The sequence below is a fragment of the Lepisma saccharinum genome, chromosome 26 (genome assembly GCF_977018435.1).
Source record: "Lepisma saccharinum chromosome 26, izLepSacc3.1, whole genome shotgun sequence".
NCBI classification, from domain to species: Eukaryota; Metazoa; Arthropoda; class Insecta; order Zygentoma; family Lepismatidae; genus Lepisma; species Lepisma saccharinum.
Window position 1 is genome coordinate 41,441,672 of NC_139254.1, and position 25,284 is coordinate 41,466,955.

Sequence of the window (25,284 nt, forward strand, 5' to 3'; positions counted from 1 at the left end):
TTGAAACATCTAGAAATTATTTCATTCTTCACAAACAAATCTCATCTAACAATTCCATGCTCAGCTCTGTGTCTGTGCGAGGATTTGTACCTAATAACATCAGTACAGCATAGCTCTGTTAGAGACATTTAATTCTTCACATTTATATCCATAACAGCTCTGTGTCTGTGTGAGGCAAGCACAGCTCTGTTAGAGATAGGGATATTGAGTATTGAAACATCTGGAAATTATTTCATTCTTCACAAACAAATCTCATCTAGCAATTCCATGCTCAGCTCTGTGTCTGTGTGGGGATTTGTACCTCATAACATCAAAACAACACAGCTCTGTTAAAGACAGAATATTCAATTCTTCACATCCATATCCATAACATCTCTGTGTAATTCCATAACAGTTCCATGCTCAGCTCTGTGTCTGTGTGAGGCAAGCACAGCTCTGTTAAAGATCTTCACAAACAAATCTCATCTAACAATTCCATAACAGTTCCATGCTCAGCTCTGTGTCTATGTAGAGCAAAACAACACAGCTCTGTTAGAGATAGGGATATTAAGTATAAATTTAAAAATTATTTCATTCTTCTCAAACAAATCTCATCTAACAATTCCATAACAGTTCCATGCTCAGCTCTGTGTCTGTGTGATGCAAGCACATCTCTGTTAAAGATCTTCACAAACAAATCTCATCTAACAATTCCATAACAGTTCCATGCTCAGCTCTGTGTCTGTGTGGGGATTTGTACCTAATAACATCAAAACAACACAGCTCTGTTAGAGACAGAATATTCAATTCTTCACATCCATATCCATAACATCTCTGTGTAATTCCATAACAGTTCCATGCTCAGATCTGTGTCTGTGTGAGGCAAGCACAGCTCTGTTAAAGATCTTCACAAACAAATCTCATCTAACAATTCCATAACAGTTCCATGCTCAGCTCTGTGTCTGTGTGGGGATTTGTACCTAATAACATCAAAACAACACAGCTCTGTTAGAGACAGAATATTCAATTCTTCACATCCATATCCATAACATCTCAGTGTAATTCCATAACAGGTCCATGCTCAGCTCTGTATCTGTGTGAGGCAAGCACAGCTTTGTTATATGATAGGAATATTAAGTATAGATTTAAATTTTATTCTTCACAAACAAATCTCATCTAATAATTCCATAACAGTTCCATGCTCAGCTCTGTGTCTGTGTGAGGCAAGCACAGCTTTGTTAAATATAGGAATATTAAGTATAGATACTTAATATTCCTATATTTATACACAGACACAGAGCTGAGCATGGAACTGTTATGGAATTGTTAGATGAGATTTGTTTGTGAAGAATGAAATAATTTTAAAATCTATACTTAATATTCCTACAGAGCTGTGCTTGCCTCACACAGACACAGAGCTGAGCATGGAACTGTTATGGAATTGTTAGATGAGATTTGTTTGTGAATTTTTAAATTTATACTGAATATCCCTATCTCTAACAGAGCTGTTATGGATATAGAGGTGAAGAATTGAATGAAATAATATTTATACCCATCTACTCTGTCTCTAACAAAGCTATGTTCCTGTACAAATCCCACACAGACACAGAGCTGAGCATGGAACTGTTATGGAATTACACAGAGATGTTATAGCTCTAACAGAGCTGTGCTGTACTGATGTTATTAGGTACAAATCCCCACACAGACACAGAGCTGAGCATGGAATTGTTAGATGAGATTTGTTTGTGAAGAATGAAATAATTTCCAATAGATCTATACTCAATATCTAACAGAGCTGTGCTGTACTTACACATAGACACAGAGATGTTATGGATATAAATGTAAAGAATTGAATGAAATAATATTTATACCCATCTACTCTGTCTCTAACAAAGCTATGTTGCTGTACAAATCCCACACAGACACAGAGCTGAGCATGGAACTGTTATAGAATTGCTAGTTGTGGAGAATGAAATAATTTTTAAATCTATACTTAATATTCCTACAGAGCTGTGCTTGCCTCACACAGACACAGAGCTGAGCATGGAACTGTTATGGAATTGTTAGATGAGATTTGTTTGTGAAGAATGAAATAATTTTTAAATTTATACTTATTATCCCTATCTCTAACAGAGCTGTGCTTGCCTCACACAGGCACAGAGCTGAGTATGGAACTGTTATGGAATTGTTAGATGAGATTTGTTTGTGAAGATTGAAATAATTTTAAAATTTATATAATATACCTATCTCTAACAGAGCTGTGCTGTTTTGCTCTACATAGACACAGAGCTGAGCATGGAACTGTTATGGAATTACACAGAGATGTTATAGATATGGAATTGAATATTCTGTCTCTAACAGAGCTGTGCTGTTTTGATGTTATTAGGTACAAATCCCCACACAGACACAGAGCTGAGCTTGAGAAGAATAAAATAATTTCTAGATGTTTCAATGCTCAATATCCCTATCTCTAACAGAGCTGTGCTCAGAAATAAGTCACAAGTGGGCCTCAAGTGGACCGGAAGTGGACCAGAAGTGGGCAAACCGGAAGTTGACCGGAAGTGGACCGGAAGTGTACCGGAAGTGAACCGGAAGTGGACCGGAAGTGGACCGGAAGTAAATATGTGTGGGTGTGGGTGTTGGTGGGTGTGGGTGTATCTTGGCGTAGTTTTAAGTGTAGCCAAAAAAATATCAAGAGGGGCATATTTTTAACAAATTTATGGACAACAATCTCACAGAAGTGCCTTTTATAAGTGTAGGCAAATCAATCTGAGGGGGGTCATACTTTCACGGGAAATTCCCGAGGGCATTTTTACAAAAATCTTGGATTAGACAGGGTTCCACACTTGAGCAAAAAACTCATATGGGCATGTTGAGCTTGTTTTAAGTGTAGGCAAATCTGCCTGAGGGGGGTTCATACTTTATCGACCCAGTATTATAGCCAATTACACTACTTAAGTAAATTATTAAACAAAAAAGAGTCGACCCTTCCTTCGGACATGGCGTTCCCACCAGAAATGCCCATGCTACGCCACTGATGATCACGTGGTGAGTGTTAACTAAATCAAAGGAACGTTTAAAGCAGTAGACAGGCATTTGTTGAATCTTCTGTACTTGACCACCGCTATTCTTCTACTTGCTTAAACGTCAGTTCCTTGCACCACCCTGTCACTGGAATACACCTGCACTACACCGAGTGTCTAGACGGAACTATTATGTTATATTTCACAAAAGGAGCTTTTCTCCTATTCCATGTAACTAACAAAATGAATTAATGTGGACATCATTATTGTTTTTTTATTGCAGTAAAGTTTATATGTTTGTGAATGTAGTATATAATGTGAACATTTCACCAACAAAAGTTAATAGCATCTGCAGCCTGTGTGCTTCACAGACAAATGGAGTCAAATTTGCTACATTTTGAAAGCGTCACACACGTAACGCATTTTTGTTAATGCTTTCATGAATTCCACCTGTGCCATTATACTCAAGATTTTTTTAAATTTGTTACGAGACACCAAAAAGAACATAATGATTGCATGAAATCACTTCCCAATAATATTTTAATCCAATATCATGTCTAGAATCTTAAATTTTGTGTGTGTATAATGTCACGCACGTAACACTGGAATGCCTCAAAATTGAAATTGCAAGAATATTGCTATCAAATTACAAAGTTCACCGAAACATATTCTTCTCCCTTATCTCTCTCTCTCTCTCTCTCTCTTTCTCTGTCTCTCTTTCTGCGTGTATGTTCATGTGTGATTGCCTCATGTGTCAACGTATATGTTCCTATGTGGCTGGTTTATGTACTTGTATTTCTCCTTATGGACCATTAGAACACCTAGCTACAAACAAAAATGAATTACTTTCATTTTTCAGATCGTGCCACTACACCATCAACACAGCCATTTCGTGAACATTCCGAGTCTCTTGAAGGCACCCATTGCAATAGGCTACTCCTTAATCAGCAGCTGTGATATCGCTGCCAACGTAAGTAATTAAAACAGATTCACGCATTATGTGGCATAATGGTAATTGCACATTGGTTTTGACAAAGAAATTGAGTTGTATTATATTATGTTAAGCATTGATCTTCTGTGAGTATTATCATAAAGCGAAGTAAATACATGGGATCCTTAGTATAGATTGCATGTACTAATGTCATACAGGTACAGAATTTTACTTTCTTAAAAATGTTACAAGGTATCAATTTAATTTCAGAAATATTTCCAGATTGGATCCGCCCATTTGTCTGTTTACGTCATAAAACGAACAATTTTATATTTTGGGTTGCTTGGAAGCTACAAGATATACATAATACAACATGCAGAGTCAGATATTAACCTAGAGGCTTATTTTGTTGCTGTATTCACATTCGTAGGCTTTCAGTAAAGAGTACGTTTTAGAGTACTACAGTCGTTATTTGTTAATTATGTATAGTCTAAACTTGCGTGTATCACCTTTTAGTGTCTGTTACTGTAATGTGTGCCAGTAAGTGTCTAAAGCATTTAAAAAAAATGCAATATAATGTAAAAACTGTTAGGTGTTATTTGTGCCTTTCTGTTTAGGCTTTCCCATAGACACATCAACGGAGAACGCGAATAAAATTTACAACATTTTTTCAACAAAATTAAGATTGATTAGGTTTATTTTACTTATCATTTCTGCCACCTTTTGCTAATCTTGAAGATGAGGATGAAATTGATGAAAGGACACTCATAGAGAACGTCCATGCCCAGGCCGAGATTCGAACCGGGATCTTTGTTATTGTAACGAGCTACGCTAGCCACACATGATACTAAAAAAGACTGTACGTAATTTTTAATTTGCATGTTAACCGGAAAAACGGTTAACGCTCCCGCACGTCGAAAGTAAGCAAATCTGAAAACACTTCTTCCTCTCCTCTGTGGCACAGATTTCACACATAAGTGAATCAATTCGGCACAAAATACGAAAATACAATTATAAATTATTATATATTTTACTTAATTGGACTATAGATTCCGAAGTGGAAGATAAAACTTGTTTATGTAAGTTAATTGAAATATAATCACATAAATGGCTAGGATATCGAGTATATGTTAGTGTATAAAACCGAAAAGAGCAATTGTTGACGATACGCTCTTATTACTTTATATTACATGACATTAGAACTGATAACTTTAAGACGTTTCTGTTAAAATAATGAAGAAATAGCAAAAAATTATACCTTTGTTGTGCAGTTCTTTACACGCACTATGAAGGTAGAGCCTTCAATATTATGTGCGTTTTAAAGTTTAGATGAGGAACTTGAATGTAAGTCCTTTCCACTATTAACAAGTGTCTATTTTCCAATAATTGGTTTGTTTTGTCTGCCTATTTAGTGCAACTTTCAGTTCCAAGAAATCCGAACTCTGGTAATATGGCAATAAAGCAGGGGTGCCCACACAGAGGATTCATGACGCGCCTGCATCATGGGAATTTTTGCGGGGACAAAAAATAGTATAGTTTAGCTACCAATTCTATATATCTTCACAGAAATGTGTGGATTGTTTCGTTTGATAGACTTGTTATTGTTTTTTAGTTATGGTTAATATGTACAGATTTTTCTACCTACCTGTTGGTGATCGCGGAGAAGGAAAACACCATGTAACGAGCCCGTTGTTGAGCTAGGTTAAAATTTCATTTTGGTCGTTAGTGTCACATGCTCATTATGTAATAACACTAACTGAACCTTGTGGTGTTTCTTTATATCGGTTTAGTTGGTGGGTTAAGTGAATGTGCTTAAAGGTGTTCGATTTTAGTTCTTAGCCTTATGGCCAGAATATACGTTTTCTTAAGGTTCCATTGTAATACGTTTCGCTGGATATAATGAACCTTATTGGCTTGAGATCCGTATTGAGTTTGTATGTAAGGTCGGTCTTTGGTGTACATGTTAATAATATGACCCTAGTTGACTGGTATCATATGGTTTGACAGAACGTTGATAGTTCATCGCGGTGCCGCAACGGTTGATACGGTTCATTAAGTACACTAACAATAGCAGTGAGCCTGAGCAGTTTTGCACGCTCCACAACTAATTCGTGACATACATGAAGTATACACAAAAAATAGTTTTGCTTTACATTCTGATATTTTCTATCACTCATAATCAAATTATAATTCATTATCATTACATAATAATTTAGCTATGTCTAACCTTAGAAATAATATATGCATTAATATTAATTGTTGTAAGAACGAAACTAATAATCAAACTTTTAAAATTGAATTCTTGAAGTAACTTTGTAAGTAATTTGTTACACAATATTTCTGACACATTACCTGACACTGGATGTATAGGTTGGTCATCCTATTACTGCAGTGTAGTCGCAGTCGAAGGGAAGATTGTACATTTGTTTCTCTCTGGTAATTTTCGACAGGCAAATGTGGTTGTGAGAACATTGTGCAGAGGCAGAATGTTCTCCATCATCATGTACCTAATAAATGAATCAATCATATCAATAAAGATTTGGGGCAATGGGTAAAGCTTTCGTTACGCAACGTTGACTTGACTTCTACCGCATTTTTCAGACCAACGAGCTCTGAGGTGAACTCATAGAGCCAGCTATAATCCTCTGTCGGGATGGCGCTGACTTGTGTCCATGTCCGTTTGTGATTATCCCTTCATCTGCTTCATATTATCACCATTCATCCTCATCTTAGAAAGTACCAAGAAAATGGCACAAAGGCGAAAGAGAACAAATTTATGAATTAGTTCATGCATTCATTAAAGGTTATAATTATGCCGTGTCGTACCCGTTAGTAAGCAGAATATGCGTTATGTGTTGGGCTGATCCCAGCCGAAAGGTTGATGCTGATCAGAGGCGGTGCCAGAATATTTTGATCAGGTGAGCAGGAACAAAATGCTGATAAATTAGGGTGCGAAGATATAAAGTTTAAGTTTCACAAACACTTATTTTCTCCCCCTCTCGCTTTCACACACACATATGCGCGCACGTGGGTGATCTGTTCTCCAAATCTTCTGATCAAAATTCCCTCCACCCACTGCAATCTAGAAAAAAATAGGGAAGAGACTCTATGTTGTCCCCTGTTGTAAAGCCGCTTGGATATCTTTCCTTCAATCTCTCTGTTCCTCTCATATACTGTAATTGTCCCTTGCCCGCACATGACCTTCAACTGCTAAATTTGTACTTCGCTTTATACAATGGATATTTTGTCTTATCCATTTAAATTAAGAAGGAATTTACATAGCCTATACTTTATTAGGTGAACGAATAACATTAGATTAATTCATCTGATTGATTTGTTTTAATTTAACTTCGCTTCTCTTCCACTCTTGGCTAATCGGAAAAAATGAGGATGAGTTTTGATGTGATGAAATAGATGATGGGACAATCACAATGACACAAATCACAACACGGGCTCCACAGAGGATTATACTGGCCGTGAGTCAAGACGCCAGGGCCTCGTTGGCGGAGTGAGCACCCTACGACGCTAGGGGTTTCATGTTCGATCCCGGTCTCGGCATAAGTGCGACAATTAGGAAAAAAATATGGAAGAAATTCTTTACAAATGCAAGACACACTGAATGTTACAAGAAGTAGCTTAGCAGCAAAACTATTTGAAACGTAATTTCAGTGTTTTACAATAGGAAAGAAAGTTATGCCAAAATACCACATTTAAAGTTTAGCAAGTTTCAACTGACCGCTTTATTTTCTAATGTTAACACACATTTTAAAAAGGGAATAACTTGTGTTTTCTTGCGAATGTTTTGTATCCCGTATTCAAGGACGATGGTAGAACATCGACAATAGACCAGAACTACAATTAGGTTTTCTCCGTAATTAAAATGAATCATCAGGAATAAAAAGTTTCAATAATATCATGAGTTTGTAAATGAAAATAGCACTGCTTCTTCGTTAAGAATTAATGAATGATACCTTTACTTGACTCACAGATGTTTCAAATTGATACATGTAGCAGGTTATATGAAACTTTGTTTTTAATTAATGTTTTGTTATGAAGGTTGCAAAGCACAGTTTTCATTGTGCGTTAAGCTTTCCTTGCAAAAATAAACGTGAATTTGTACAAACGTATAACTAAAAAAAAATTAAAAGTAATGAAAATTGGGCCAAATTAATACCGAAAAATTGATATTATTAGAGAAGGTATCACTTGTAGAAGTAAATTTTGACCTGAAAGATGCAGGAAAAGAGATGTTTGAGATGTTTGATATTATTCAATATAAATATGCATAGAGATTGCCATATTGTAGGAATTAATTAACGCAAAGAAATGAAATGCGCTCATGGTAGCCAAATGGGATTTCTCTTTTTCATGGCGCTTTGAAACTCTCGGAAACAGTTTCAATTACTGACAACTACCACACGAGCGAAATAAGTAATCCATCACTCAAAACACTAGGTTAGAAAGATTTAGTCATGAAACGAATTTATTTTGCATACGGAAGTAACGCGAATAAGTTTTTTTATTTATTAGTTTGTTCTTCTTTTAGATTTTTTGTCATGAGATGTACGATTTTGTACTTCCACCTTGGAATAACTAAAGGGCGTCTGACTACCACGCGGGAGACCTGGGTGCGATTCCCAGGCTGGTGATCTAAGGTTGGAAACTTTTCCGGCCTTGTCCCCGCATAAAGTGCCTCTGAGGCTCACCCAGCCTCAAATCTACGGATACCTTGGGGCAACTCTGAGGAGTAAAGATGGCCGGAGCGTGACGCTGATAATATCACCCCTAAAATGGCCAAGTTCGAGAATGTATGCTACCCTACCCTTCCATTCCCTAAATGTGCGTTAATGGCACTGTGCTTCATGCACGGGTGACTTTAGCTTCCTTTACCTAGGAAAACTGCACTTTGGCTGCAAATAGATATTGTAATATAACTAGCTACATGAATGTTAAAACGACCACGAGTCTTTTGTTTCAAGGTTTAGTCAAGGCAATAAATTAATTAAAAAAAAAATATATTATCCGTCACCATACTTTGCTACCGTGTTCTCTATCTTACACGGTAAGCGAACGTACATCCAAAAACAGCGAAACGTCTTATAGGGTGTTAAATTGTTAGCCTTTCTAGCATCAACAAAATTTATAATGAAAATATGCACTGAGTCAAGGCAAGAATATATTCTTATTTGAAGCGCTTGTATTTTTCTCAGTACTTGTTAATATCAGGTGGTTATAATTAAAGTGACGGTGTTCAGAGTGGTACAGCACGGGCTGTAATGAGAGTAGCAGTCTGAAACTTCGTAGATATGCTAATGAAGCAATGCGCTCGCGAATTATGAAAAAAAATAGTTCCAATTCTCGCCACCAGGGTAAAAAATGGCGCTGTAAGCAGTCAAAACTTGGTATAGTTACAGGAAAAACACTATAAATCGCAGAAAACAATACTCTTTGTAATAAAATATCGCTACAATTTCACTATTCGAATTAAATGAACATTACTAAAGGAAAAAGCATCAAGCGTCACCAACAACAACCAGGGAGCTCACACAATGGTTAGGCAATTTCACCGACTTTGACGTCAGAGTTATGGAAAATTCCACGTTTTGACTGCTTACAGCGCCGTTTTTTACCCTGGTGGCGAGAATTGGAACTAATTTTTTTTTGGCATAATTCGCGAGCGCATTGCTTCATTAGCATATCTACGAAGTTTCAGACTGCTACTCTCATTACAGCCCGTGCTGTACCACTCTGAACACCGTCACTTTAATTATAACCACCTGGTACTTCTTGAATTTGTTCAGGTGGGCAATCGGATGGGCAGATATTATTTTGGTTGGGCGCTGCCTGGTTTGGTTTGTGGGACGCGACTGGTGGGTCCATTTCTCATCAACGGAACTTTAAATATGCAGGGATACTTGGATTTCTTAGGTGAACAGGTTTTCATCCCTGCTTACGGAATATGGTACATTTTCCATAATGTTTAATGTGGTAAATTGCCACCACTCTATGGGGACGTTGTGAGACAATTCTTTACGCTAATTTTTCCGGTATATTGATTAGCACCGGGCGACTTATTTAATGACCTGCACGTTCCCCGGATTCAAATCCTTTGAACATTACATTTGGGAATATTTGAAGGAAATATAATATGCACTAAATATCTGTGATATTTACCATCTGAGAAAACGCATAGTTGCTGCATGCGATGCTCTCGCAACTGCTACGTTGCAAAATGTTCTGCATGAGTGGGAGAAACATCTACGAATGTGCATAAAGTAACACTGACAACGTATTAAGTACATTTCATAAAGAAAATAATATGAGTATAATATTTTACTGGTTAATGATATGTTGACCTAAACCTTCATAGCTGCAATTCTCGTGAAACTGCAAGTGTGATTTAATATATCACCACATTCCATTTAACTCTTTTGAGTTAATTCAAAATGGCGGCTACCAATATGACAGACCTACGCTGGACATACACAACTAGCTCCCTCTGAGTCTAACATGTTTCTACCATGACCAATTCTACCAACCCTAACATCTTTACATCTTGTATGGGGTGAGGACTCTTGTCTTACCTTGGATCAGTGGAAAAGTGGTAAAGAAATTCTGCTTGTTGGCGCCAATGCAAGTATTGTAAGAAATGTTCAAGTAGAATATATCTCCAACATTCCACACCAGTGACTGATCCGAAGATTCACATTTATTGCATTTATTATTTATTGCTCAATTTTATATTTAATATGCATGATGGCCTATTTATGTTGTTATCAATTTCTATTTTTTTATGTTCGCAAGACGTTGTTGAATTAATATGACGAATAATTAATTATGATCACATAATTGATAATGTAAATTTACGTTGTATACATTTCTATATACATTTTGAGTATAGCAACGGAAAAGAAACATAGACTGTAGATCAATACGTGACTAATATATGGAAATTTTAAATAGTGTCGTCCGAGTTTTCATTGAATTTATCAAACTGTAAGCAGATTTGGATAAAGTGGAATACTAGTATATTTCGTTGAAGTGTGAGCGAAAGAGCTTGCTTCAATAATTTGCTGCTTATATCCAGGGTCATATAAAAAGGACAATCATCTGATGCGTGATCTGAAGTTTGCTCAATGGTTGTTAAACAATTTTAATTTTATTTTGGCTTCAATTGGTAATTTGGCTGAGTATGTTGTGAGGACAAAACTGGCGACCCTAAATATTTTACCCAAGATTTTAATTATTCGGTGCAATCATGGCAGTTAAAACTAAAGACACAAAGCCTAGACATTGACATAGGTAAAAGTCTAATGTTTCATATGAAGGAATCTACCTAAATACTAGCAATTCTCGCGACGGTGATATTGCTGATGTACAGTCAGTTAAGATTAAAGAATTGGCATGTTGTAAGAAACTCGATAATGACCTGAAGTATGTGCAATGTTTTAATTGTCATACATGATATAATGTTTCTCTTTGAAGCTTTCCTTCACACATTGAACAATTTATTCTACCACGAAGGAAAAATACTGTTGTAACAAATGTGATTCCAGGTACAGTGGGATCCATGAGTATTACCGTGCAAATTGTCCATCACCATCTTCGTGCACTTTATTTGACCCAATAAAAGCCTCAAGTATTAAAAGAAAACTCAAAACAAGCTGTTGACAACTTCTGAATCGCATACATAAAAATCCATCCCTTAAAACATATAGGATGTATGAGAAAAATTAATGAAATTAGTCATGGACAATTTGCACGGTAATACTCATAGATCCCACTGTACGACCCTTACTAATAGCCTGTTATTTGTAAAGTATAAATCCTATTTCAAATGACATATTAAACAGTGTTAGAAGCATATTACAATTATCTGTTGTAAGTTCTAATCAAGAACTTAAACAGTATAATCAAGAGCTTAAGACTCAATTTGAACAGTCTAATGAAGAACTTAAATCTCGGTTAGATCAGACTAAACGTGATCAGAAGTTACAGCTAGATGAATCTAATTAGGGGGATAGAACAGAATTAAATCTGTCTAATGAAAATATTCAGATTAAGTTCGACGTTATATCTCTGATACTCGTAGAAGATGAGTTATCCATTGCACATACACAATTAGCTTCTCAGCTTGATGCTAAATTTGAAGCTGTTAATCATGATATTAGTCATGTTAAGTATAGGCTAAATATTCCAATGCCTGAATTTGAAGACATATTATATGCGGTTGCTACCGAGTCTTTCTTGCAATCAAGTACACGTCTTGAATCTGTGTTTAATAATAATTGTTGTAATTTAAATGAGAAATTATCTAACTATGCAAGAATCATTGAAAGAACACGTTCTTGATTGTGACGAACGTTTAAATGATGTTAGTAATAAGTTTAATGATTATGATCAACGTTTATATAATCTAGAATCAAATTTTAATAACTGCTCTTCTAACATTGCTGATCTTATGTTTAGAGTCACTATTAAAGAAAGTAAAAGCAATATTAATGCTAATTACATAAGCATATTTATGATTGCACAGAAAATTTTAAGAAGTTTAATTACCGCATTCAATATATGGAAAAGGTAGCAAAAACTTTCAATCTGATGACAAATTTTTAACAACCAAAGTTCATTGTAATGAAAATGATAAAGGAAACTTTTGCCTTGCACATAATTCATCTGCTTGTAATTCAGCTCTTACAAATAGTAAAAATAGAACAAAATCATTGTTGTGGACAAATCATATTTGACGTAATCGACCGTACAATTCGAGAGGATGAATTGAACAGCCTATAGCCAGAAATACAAGTACATGCGATGGAGTGGGAAATGCTAGAAACAGACGTTTAAAATTAAATGAATTATCCCGATTGCCCAAGTTCTCTTGCAAAATAGAACAACAATCAGCAAAAGAATATACTTAACAGCTTGATAATATATTCAATCCTATAGGTGTACCAATAGAAATGATATTGCAAAGTATACACCAATGTTTTATTGCGAGAGCTTGGTATTGGTTTCGTACTCATAAGTAAGGGTAAAAAGGTAAAGTGCTCCCCTGTGATATACACCACGCCATGAAGGCCTTATAGGTGGTGTGAGGTTAGGGTCCCACACGTTCTTGATCACGGGCGAAGGTTGCGGTGATGTGATCAGCACCACGCCCCTGGCCGCTTTTACCCCCCAGAGTTCCTCCAGGTTCCCACTTTATACAATGCTGGGTGGGCGGCGGAGCCGCTTGAACAGGTGGAAACAATCCTGGTTCTCCCCGCCCGGGATCGAGTCCGGGCCTCCCGCATGGTAGTCAGACGCCCTAACGACTGAGTTACCTAGGCTACTTCCTAGTCATAAATATTACTTTAATTCCTATGACCAGTTTATACAAGAATTCATCAATCAGTTTGCTTCTTCGGAAGATAATCAATCACAGCTTTCCGTAATGGGAAATCGCAAATACGATCCCAGCGTACATGGCAGGCAGCTTACAGACTTTTGCTTAAAAAACTAGTCAGTTTTAAGTTAGTACCTAGTCAGTTACCTGACAATATTGCCAACCAAATTACGTGTCACGAAATTCGTTCAGTACATCAACTGAATAGCATGATAAGATGGTTAGATGTAATAAAATTTAGTAGAAATGGGTTTGTTGCTCTTCCTAACGAAGACAAGGAATGTGAAATTATTCCAAAGATTTTCAAGAACTTTGAACAAATTAGAGGAACGTTTTATGTGCAACAAGTTAATGCTCGACGTTCAAAGACCACTAAAGTTTGTACTCAGACTCCAATTAGTAGTGAGGTAGAAGCCAACGCTGTCAATCAATCAATGTTATGAATGTCGGCAGGGCAACAATCTTCGAGGTCGATATTTAGACAATGTTAGGCGAAACTGTAATAATTATGGATTCCATGGTAAATTTACCGCACGAAAGAATTATAATGACTTTGCACCTAGAAACGGGAGACAATTCGAAAGAAAGTTAAGGCAAAATAATTATGGTTCATCTACAGGACAATCTAGTAATGAAAATTTGCTAAATCAATCGAGGTTTCATTACATGAACGAGAATCACAGTGCTAATAATAATACATTGCCATATCAGTATATTCTTGCAAATTCAAATCCATTAAATTCTCACCATGAAGCAGCAAGTTTGGTGTCACAAACTAATTGTGATTCTACAAGAATGACAAATACCATGCAAGGTTCTATAGCCTACCTGTAACGCAAGTTCCCGTGGGATGTTAAAAATGAAAGGGGAGATAATTTACTTGAAGCAAGTTTTGTAGAAAGACAGCGTTTAACTAAAAACGAGATCAAGAAATTTAGTTATTCTTTTCACTTTAAAGAAAGGTGGAATATTTCAATCCATTATGATGTTGAAAAATCTTATCAGCTACTGATACGACAAAGTACAATAATTATTTCTGCTTGCTATTACGAATGTTTCTCCTGTTTATGAATAATATACGTTGCATTTAAATAATGAATTTATGCCGATGTAGTGATAAAAAAAGGTAAAGTGTTCCCCTGTGCATAGCACCACGCCATGAAGGCGTATAGGGGGTGTGGGGGTAACGCCCCACACTTTCTTGATCCGGTCGTGAGTGGGGGTGATGTGATCAGCATCACGACCCTGACCGCCTTTACCCCCCAGGGTTTCCCCCAGGTACCCATGTTATTCGACGCTGGGTAGGCGCCGGGGCCGCTTCCACCGTTAGAAAAGTTCCCGGATTTGAACCGGCCGGGGATCGAACCCGGGACCTTGAGCATGGTAGTCAGACGTGTTACCGACTGAGCCACCGCGGCCACATGCCGATGTAGTGAATCTAGTAAAACTGAGAAATGGAATTATCGACTAGATTACATGGTTATTATTTTATTTTAGAAGTGATGTCTCTACCAAATATATGATAACACAATTGTTATAAGCCTTGTTTCCATGATATGAAAAACTTAATATGCTGACGAAGGCAGAAACAGAAACATATTTTAAAAAAATAAACTAAACTTAACGTTTCAACCTTCTAGCAAGGTCTTCTTCAGACTATGTACCCAGTACAAATTTGTGATGTGATTTATATCTTCGTCTAACAAGTTTATTTCGCGTAAAATTCGCATATTTAAAGAAACAGTAGTAGCAATAATTTACTTCTTCAATGTTTTTAACGTAATTCACAACGGTGATGTATTCATTCAAGGAAAACATTAATCGGGTACCATATTTGAAAAATTACGGAGTTTCCAGCTGAGATAGTGAATTGGAAGATTGAAAGAAGGAAATAACTAAATGTATATTTTGTATTTCTTGATTTTTGTCTATTAGATACGTCTATTAAGACACTATTGTTGAAGAAATTATCCAAGATTGAGTTAAGAGGTCTAGTAAGAAGATTTGAAGAATTTGATATTTATATCAACCATAAGGAGTTAAATATGCAATTGAGGATGTAATAATTTATGTTTATGATTGTTCATTTGGTTAAAGTACTGAATTAATGGAACTTGTGTACAACAAAATGATATACAAAATGTGTCAGTCAAGTGTGATTCACGGAGTTCATAATGAACTGAAATAATATTGTTTAATATTATGAGTAGTTGATTACTTGTTGTAATTTAAAAATGCATTGTTCATAAGCTAGTAATTAAATCTGGTAATATTTTCGATATTTACATCCCTGAAATAAGTAAAAAAATTCACCCTGAAGGGCTGCGTATCGTGAAATATCCAAAGATTTACATTTTTTATTTTGCTTAGTTTTGTGTTTAATATCCATAATGATCTAATTACGTTTTTATCAATTTCTAATTTTTTATGTTCGCAAAATGTTGATGAATTAATATGATGTATAATTAATTATGATCACATTGTTCATAATGTAAATTTATGCTGTATAAATTTCTATATACATTTTCAGCATAGCAATTGGAAAGAAACATAGACTGTAGATCAATAAGTGATTAATATAAGGTACTTTTAAATAGTGACGTAGAAGTTTTTATTGGATTTATCACACTGTATGCAGATTTGGATAAAGGGAAATACTAGAATGTTTCGTTGAAGTGTGAGCGAAAAAGCTAGCTTCACACTTAAATGTGATGTAATTCAAGGAATGCCATTAGATACATTCAATCTTTGCAGATGCATTTCCACTACAGCGATATGGAAGCTATGCACAACTTCGTGAATTCCGAAATTCTCCCTGAGAGCCTCGGGGGAAAAGTACCTGACGAGGAGGCATTCCAAGACTTGGAGGAATACATTCTGCAAAGGCAGGAGAGACTAGCAGGTAACAAAGTGAACAGAAAATCTTACATCAGTTGCTCTTTCTATATTTTTAATTTACTTCTAAGCTAGTAACTGCATTAGCATAAGTCGGTTAAAGTTTAATTAAATGTTTTTTCTCATGAGCATATCTTGTACATTGGAATCGTGAATAAAGCCCTATATGCAAACACATTATATACTTTACAAACTTTAAATAATTTGTATATGTGTATATGTAGTTATATTATCTTATGATGAATGTATACGTATATGTAGACTCACCAATTTAAAAATGATCACTTGGATTCTGAAATCGTCGCTTCCCCGGAAGGCGTTATGTGTGTTGTCTAATTCAGCAGCTATAAGTGGATTTTAATACCAAATTTTCATTGACGAATTCTACCACCACTGTAGGGTTAGGCAAAAGACATAACACATTGAAGCGAAGCCAGTTTTTAAGGATTTAGTTCTTCCATTTTCCTTGCCGGTGTCTGTACATTTATCCGGGCCTCTCCAATAACGTAGTGATAATGGCCTCGGTTTGTAATCAAGAGATCGAGGACTCGGTACCTGGGGTAGGCACATAGTGATTCAGATCCCACTTTCAAATGTAAATCCAGCCTAGATTCAAATGATCTATCATAAACTTCGTTCAACTTTTTTAGTTATTTCATTGAAGGTTCACTTTGATTAATAATGGTGTTTAAAATTTTAACCTATAAAATGAATTATGTTATTATGAGATACAAGAAAAAATGTTGTAGTTCTATGTCTTCATAAACTAGGTATTCTTGAATTGCTTGTTATTTATCAACACATTGCACCTTTCATCATCCACGTTGTTTTCTATTTCTTCTTAACAAATTGTGAGTATCTATTGATCATTGTCTTCACTCATCTCTATCATCGCAAATTTACTAAAAGTGGCACAAAGATCGAAGTAAAATCAAGCAAATTAATAAATCTTCACATGTCTGCCTCCTCCATTTTCCTTAGCCCGGTCACTTTCTCATAAGTGGTCATTTAGTTTCCTGTCCATTAGTCGTCCATTTACGTCTTTTCTCCATCTTGTCTGTTACATTTTATGTAACATATGGATTCCTATTACCCTTCCGTTCTCTACATTATTGTTCATTGCACCATTTTCTGTAGAGCTCTTTAAACCATCACAAATGCTATCCATATTCTTTGTGATTTAGATAATTTTTCCAATAAGAGTGTTCAAAAAATATATTTAATTACACTGTTCTACAAAAAATGAGATTTTTCTTTTTCCTGGAGGAAAAAGTTCTGATTCCTATTGCAAATTTTGCGCTGATTTTAAATCTGTATTTAGACTTTCTCTGTCAGGGATAGTTTACGAGTAATCGTAATTTAAATTTTATCTAAAATTCTTGCAATTTTAAAGCGAATAGTGATTGACCTCATGGAATAATTTAATCATCCTTTCTCGAAACATAGTATATTATGTTTAAAAGTTATAAATGTGATATGTGACATAATATTCGCACACAGAAATTTTATATAATACTTATTTTTTTAAAAAAAAAATAATTTTGCAATTTATATTGCATATAACATTATATCCATGCTCTTTTTCCATTGTCTCTTAGACATGCTTCAAACTCTGGATTTGCTGAAGTTCTCTAATTTGAGGTCCCACAAAGTACCTTCCTTTCGCTTTGCTGGTGAAAGACGAGGCAATTTGTTAGAAACTACACTTAAATCTTCTTCCAGTTGTGTCCATAGCCTTTACAAATTGTTTCGTAAGGCCTAGCTTGGTGTGAAGAGGGGAAGAGAGACATCACACGCTGTACAAATTTTCTCCAAATTGTCAATTTCGTTGAGACCATTTCTTTTTTGTGCAGTGGTTCTTCTGTCACGGGTATACCACCTGCAGCGGAAGAAGGTTTACTTTGTGTAGCCATGTTGCATTCCCAATATAATTGCAACTGTCTTGAAGTCGCCAAATATCTTCCACGTATGCACATTATATTCCATGGATTTATTCTAATATCTCTGGACCTAAAGGGAATCGGAAAGGATGGAAAATATTTGATTGATCTTGCCTAGGATTCGGACAGATGGAAGGCTTGTGTTGCTACAGTCCTAAGCCTTTGGGCTTAAGAAGCTAGAGAGTTCTTTAGTTAGCTTCAAATATCTTACTGGTTTCTTTGTGATATCAGAAGAAGGAACGTTCATTAAACCACTAACGTCGTTGCGATCAGTAAGTAGGTTCTCAGTTTCAAAATAGGCACGTTTGCCTAAATTTAGTAATGTTTGTGCAGGAATGTAGATTATATTGGTCGATTCCAAGGGATTGTTTGTAGTACGTCTTCATGTTAGATCGAATCCTCTTCTTCTGCCTTGCAAAGGCCAACTCTCTGCAGATGTAGCAGAAACTACCTGGTTCATTTCGGCAGGCAAAGTATATGAGCTTCAACAAAAGATGCAAACACAATGCTTGGAATTTTGACAATATCTTGCAGGTACATCATGTAGCTTAGTAACAGAACTGCCAACATCTGAAACAGAAACTCAGAAGCAGATGTTGCCAACTGCTCATCTGACAATTGCCTCAATTTATCACGAACGGTGAATTAGAGTAAAATGATACTCGTTATTTACTTATAACTAAAAACTATCCCTGATAGCGAAATTCTAATTACGGATTTGAATTGCCCATACCAAAGTCCTTCAGAAAAACTTATTTTCACATAAGAAATAAAACCTTTGTAGAACAGTGTTATCTTCCTTAAGTTCTTATTATCAGCCCTCTTCATCACGTGGCCCTTTCTAATCTTGATCAAGCCGATGTTCATTTCGATTATCTTAATCTATAACAAACCAGCAAGCTAACTTTACGGATATTCGAAATTTGACTGTAGCTCAAACAAACAACCAAAGCTTGATTAAATTGTATTTAATTTTCATGAAATTTCAAATTAGATATGGTGCGTTTTTCTACCTTGAATGGTAACAAAGATACACAAACTTCCAAAATTCCCATTTAAGGAAAATATATAAATTGAAAACTCTTCTGAAAATTGACAAAAACGCCATTATTTTCCAAACGATTTCACAAAACTTCATTTTGTGAAAGATAGTCTATACACCAAACTTAGCTGTTCATATGGCATGTATATGCCTTGCGTTGAGTACAATGAGAATGTTTCTACACGTTTCAAGATTGGGACTAAAGAAAAAAATTCCTTCATGCCACGACTTCAAGGTTGTTCTCATTTGCCTAGGCTGCCACTTCATTGAATAAGGAATAAGAAACTAAGCATTTGTTCAGACAAGATATAAAATTATTTGAAAGCTTTGTAAAGCTTTGTAAGATATCACATTTTATTTGTGGGGCAAGTAGGCTGAAATTGAGAAATTTATTTCACCATTATGAGCAGCGATCACCGATTGTGCTCATATTTCATCTCGATCTCTGTTATCTTATGGCGTTTTGCTTATTCATATGTTTGCTGATTACATTTAAGTAGGAAGTAAATACGGGAGTGTGGTCACTTCCAGTTTTGTGTGTTTCAGAGGACCCTGTTTTGTGTATGTTTCATAGCCGTTCCGCACGCGCGACGCTGATCTGGCTCACTTAACTGGCCCAATTCATACGAATCGATCAAATTTATGAAATTCTGCCATAGTTTTTCCTTTATCTGCTTTATAATGTCTGGTTTTGTTCTTGCCGGGAAAGAATTCAGGTCGGACATACCATTACACGAAAAATCTATATCGCACACTGTGTTCTAAAGAGCATCACGTCGTGACCTTTTTATTGAATGTGGGCATTAGCGTTTGGCGTAATGCATGTTTACACGGTGTTAGGCCATATTCGATTTTGTAATTAATCTTGCACAAATGGAACAGGGTGTCTTAGGTTCCACGGTTTGATGTCTGTGGCGAGTACAATTTTTCTTACCTTTGCATTGATTACATTTAGGACATTTCATCATGTAATTTTCATCTTCCTAGATTCCATTTCCCAAATCGTTTTCCTTTGGGTCCATCCTTCCGAGGTTGTTCTTTACTTTTACGTCACGAGCCATTGTCATATGCAGTGAATCAACTTAGCTGCCACATCCGACGTTATGGCACACTTATGTTCAAGGGAGAAGAATAATGCTCTAGATTTCTTTAAAGAATATGTTTCTTGAGGGATAGATTAATAATGATTTGAATAGTAGCTCTCCTCCATGTTAAGCTTCATTGAACTATCGCGAAAGCATTTCAGACTTATAGTTGATAGTGGCATGTGCTTTCACCGGGTATCGAAGTTTCTAGATTATAGGAATACATTAGAACCGTGTACTTTTTTGTTATTAACCTCTCATGCGACTGTTGCTTATTGACAGTTTATGTAAATAAATTGAGATTGCATATAATAAAGAAAATTATCACCAATTAATTTTGGAGCCCCTTATTATCTTAGCTTTTAGCTTAGCTTCCAAAATCAACACCCCTCTTGAACAATAATCTCCATGTCTCCTGCCATATTCAAGACACAAGGAAGCAATTCTCTCTCCACTTCGAACCCCGGCAAAGGGAGGCCAGTTTATCTTGCGGAAGAGATCTATTAAAGTCAAATTTCCAAACATTTTCTTTCTTACAAGTTAGAGACAAGGGAGTAGGAGTAGATTGCAAAGATCGTTAGAAGTGACATAACAGTAAGTAATAGTTGTCAAATCAATACTATCAATACTCGTATGCACAATGTTATTTCTCGCATATATTCTCATTTTAACGAGAGAATACTCGTTATTACAAGTTAGAAAATAGGTATAAAAGTATAGGAGAAGATGGCAAATAGCTTTAAGACTAGACTACAGCTAGGTGCCCAAAATAAATAAATGGATGTGCTCGTAACGAGCTACGGGTCTCATCCCTGGACAGGGATGAGTTGAGACGTCTTTTTGAAAAGCTCGATTCGCTTGAATTGTATCAGTTGAGTTAGTCAGATCAGCGTCGTGCGGCTGGAAACACACAAAACAGGGTCCTCTGAATCACACAAGACCGGCAGTGGCCGCACTTTCGTATTTACTTCCTACTCTTATAAATCATCAGCATTGTAGAGATTGTCCTAAGGAAACAATTATTTATGTGCACACGCATAAGTAAATATTACCTAAAAGAAAGTTCCTCATTCACGCTTATAATATCATGATGAATGTGATATTTGTATTTATATATACATCTTATGATATGTTTTATGTACTATTGTTAACAGAAAAAAATATTCTCTTGTAGATTTAAAATAACGTGCTTTGAAATTAAATATCCTACACAGTTCTTAATAGCAATACGGTAGAAATAATTGTATTTAAATCCATGTCATTAATTCTGTTATGTGATATGTTGTAGCACCCTGATGCAATGAGTAATATTTCATTAATTACTTCTTTTTTTACAGAGTTGCACAGCTATGGATATCAAAGCTAAGTAAATGCACGAAGGAGATATGTGCATAACCAAATGACATTATTAAGTTGTTTCTGTTTTAACTTGTATTTTTTAATAAATTTCCTAAGAAAGTGTTGTAATATTAGAGTTTTTGTTTTAATAAAATATATTTTGTTGGCATTTGTTCTTACCTTTGCGTCCAGTAGTCTAAATAGCATAATACATACGGATTGATGATGCTTTTATTTTACTGTTGGTATCTGAACATTTTTTTTCATCGCCTGTGCATAGGTTGAAAGGTCTTAATAGGAAAAAAGTTTTCAAACAACTGGGATATAACTGATGATCACGGTGTCTTGTGCCAGAGTACTCAAAAATTAATATTTTCATCATTTTTTTCAAATGGGAATTGAATTTTCAAATCTTATTTAATACGAGACTCCAATAATATCAAATCTTTCCTAGTTTTCCTGTACGTAAAACCACCGCAATATATATATATATATATATATATATTACAAATTAGAGTAGTACGTTTCACAAGTACATAAACACTTTATCTATATCGTAATGTGAACAATATTATGCAAAACATCATTTCGGTATTAATGAGCATCTGAGTATTGCCATTTGCTTATAAACATTTGTGATATCTTGTGGTATATAAAATAAAATTATAACCTAGAATTTCGGTGCAGGGCAGTCTATAGTTGTGGGGAGCACTCCTGTGGAAATTACGTATTCGGGAACGGAGTCTGAATGAAATACCGATTACGTGGATATCAATTTACATGTTCCTTCAAAGTGCAGGATCAAAAACTATTTATGCATGTGCAAAATAATAGTAGTTACACGCCACCCTTACCCCTCCTTCTCCATGACTAAATATAGTTGCACCGATTAGTTTTTTTCATATTTTAAGATCTACTTACAATATTAAGAAATACATTTTATCTTACAAACCGATATGTACCTTAAAACTGTTATTGCAGTTAAGTGTGTGTTTCTTCGACAATGGTTCTAGATCATCTCGGTTGTGTGCTTTCAGCAAATTTTCCGTACATTTGAGAAGACTATAAAGGAAGGAACAATTCCCTCTTAAGCATTTCACGGCAAATAGAAGGATTATCTGCATACCTAGCTAATTGAGAGATGTTCAGTTCAGAACATTCTTTCTATAGTATCCCGCATAGGTTCCCACAAATAAATGCTGTGTACGAACCACTGTTAGATTTCTTTCGAAACATTTATTGAAGGCAGTGAATAGTATAGAGTACGCCATTGTTGAATTTCATACCGTTAGTTATTTCTTGAAGATAACATCCGACTTACGTTATCCTTCTCTGAGCAGACAATCCTGCAGTCTGTAAGAAACATTGTGCATGACTCAACGTAACATTGCAACAGGAATCCTGGCAATGTACTCTCGTATGATTGCCTTAGGTTCTTCTGTCGTAGCAGGTCGAGTACGGTAAACCTCGTTCGTAAGATGGCCGCACAAGAAGAAATCACAGGCTGTGAGTTCAGACGATCTACGCTCTATGCTCTAGCCTCCACGCTGCAATTCTTGTAATATGTTATTTCAGCAAGGGCACGCTGCACACCACTCCAATGCTCCATGATTACTAAATAGTAATATGTTGTGAGCAGTGTTGTATATGCCATTCAGTGCTACCAACCTGCCAGGGTTGCCAGGATACGATTCAAAATTTCTTTCCAAAAATTACACATTAAAGGTGACACGTCTCCCATATTCACGAACACGACTAAGCCAATATGGTAATGAAAACAAAGGAGATTATCAATGTGGATTTAAAAGCAACAGATCAACTATAAATTATTACTTTCATATCAGACAGACCCTTGAGAAAAAGTGGGAATATAATCAAAATGTCCATCGGGAATTAATTGATTTTACCACAGAAAGTGACTCGATTAAAAGAGATAAATTATATCATATATTATTCGATTATGGAATACATAATAAGCTTGATAATATGACAAAATGATGCAATAATGAAGCATCAACTAAATGTCGTGTAGGAAATTTAATAGGTCTGAAAATTCGCACTCTGTAATGGGAGATAAATTATCTACAATGGTTTTACTTAGCCTTAGAATATTCTGTTAGGATGCTAATATAAATTAATGAAGGTCTAAAATCAAATGGTCTGAGTCATTTGTTAGCATACAGATGATGTAGACGTACAAGGGAATGATATAAATACAATTAAAATTAATCCTAAAATATATTTAAGGCAGCTAAAGAGATAGGTTTGCAAGTTTGCAAAGATAAATCTAAATATATGCATACAATAAAACATAAAAATGCTGACCAAGGCAAAATTTATTGTAATAAAAATAAATACTAAAAACGTAACGTTTCAACCCTCTACCAGGGTCTTCTTCAGACGAAGATTCACAATAAATTTATTTATTTATAACGTTTCGGCAATATCACTGAGAAAAAAGTTTCAAACAGCTGAATTACCGATAAGTATCCATCGATCGTTTCTTTTGAATAACTCTCAACTTCAATGGATGAAATACCTTCTAATTACTCTACAATTGCATCAGAATGACTTTTATAGTTAGCATTATGAAGTTTAGACTTGTTACTATCTTGTCTAAAATAATCGGATATATTAACTCGTTTGTCGGACCTTTTAAGTCCTCTTTATCTGCTTGCACTATAGGATAGTCGGCTACTTAAAATAAATTGTGGGACTGGGAACAAGATTGGCATAACCAATATTTTATATATAATACCTGTTCCTCTACGTGAATTTCTCGCGGGCAGAAAGTGCTCTGTTCTAAGTCGGCACCAATGACTATACCACACTAATTCAAATTTCATATTCACATAAACACAGTCAGAAAAGAGCGTTGTTTGACACGCTTATAATCTCCAAATAAAAGTAAAAAAAATATATGCAAGTATAATACGTAAACACACACCACCATCCCACGAACTTAACCAAGTGGTCGGAGAGGCTATTTGATTGAACAATCTGATTTACCCACACTTAAAACAATGGCAAAAGAGGCTTATACCCTAATTCTTCAAGTGTGATATGCTCTGATTTTTTAAGAATTCTGGATTCTAGTGTAGAAAAGGTGAAGCCTCTCAGACAGATTTGCTTATACTTAAAACTATGCCAAGTTCCCATATGATCTTATTGTTTATAGTGTGTTTTTTTGTCAAAATCCCAGGAATCTTGAATTGATATAAAGCTCATAGCTATTGGGTTCTGAGACCCAGTAGAGTGTGGGTGCATAGCCCCATGGATTTTATTGCCTTGTAATCAGGAGGCCTCTGGGTTTGAGTCCTGATAAAATGTGAAGCCTCTCCTGATTGCAAAATGTTAATATTGTTGCCTTGTAAACAAAAGGCTCGGGGACAGATTTGCCTATACTTAAAACAATAGCAAGTTCCCATATCATCTTATTGTTCACAGTGTATTTTTCTGTCAAAATCCCAAGAATCTTGAATCCCCCCCCCCCCTCAGACAGATTCGGCCATGTGTGTAAAAGCTATATCTGTGTGATTGTTGTTTATAAACTTGTCAAAAATATGGCTTTTTTGTATGAAAACATGCAATCCTGAATACAATTCTGGTTTTGTTTTGTTCTGTTAATATAAACACAAGTGAGACTTACAGAATATTTATTGC

General features: G+C 35.5%; 1 protein-coding gene across 2 annotated transcripts in view; it reads left to right on the forward strand.

Annotated features, from left to right (window-relative positions):
- LOC145979507 (clavesin-1-like) overlaps positions 1-21,790 on the forward strand; it is a 92,768-nt gene extending 70,978 nt beyond the window's left edge. For both annotated transcript variants that reach the window (XM_083112445.1, XM_083112446.1), the window contains exons 6-8: positions 3,862-3,972; positions 16,076-16,223; positions 21,621-21,790. In XM_083112445.1, coding sequence (XP_082968571.1) covers positions 3,862-3,972; positions 16,076-16,223; positions 21,621-21,649 — 288 coding nt within the window. In that variant the 3' untranslated portion in view covers positions 21,650-21,790. The remainder of the gene's footprint in view (positions 1-3,861; positions 3,973-16,075; positions 16,224-21,620) is intronic.
- Positions 21,791-25,284: the final 3,494 nt, after the last annotated feature.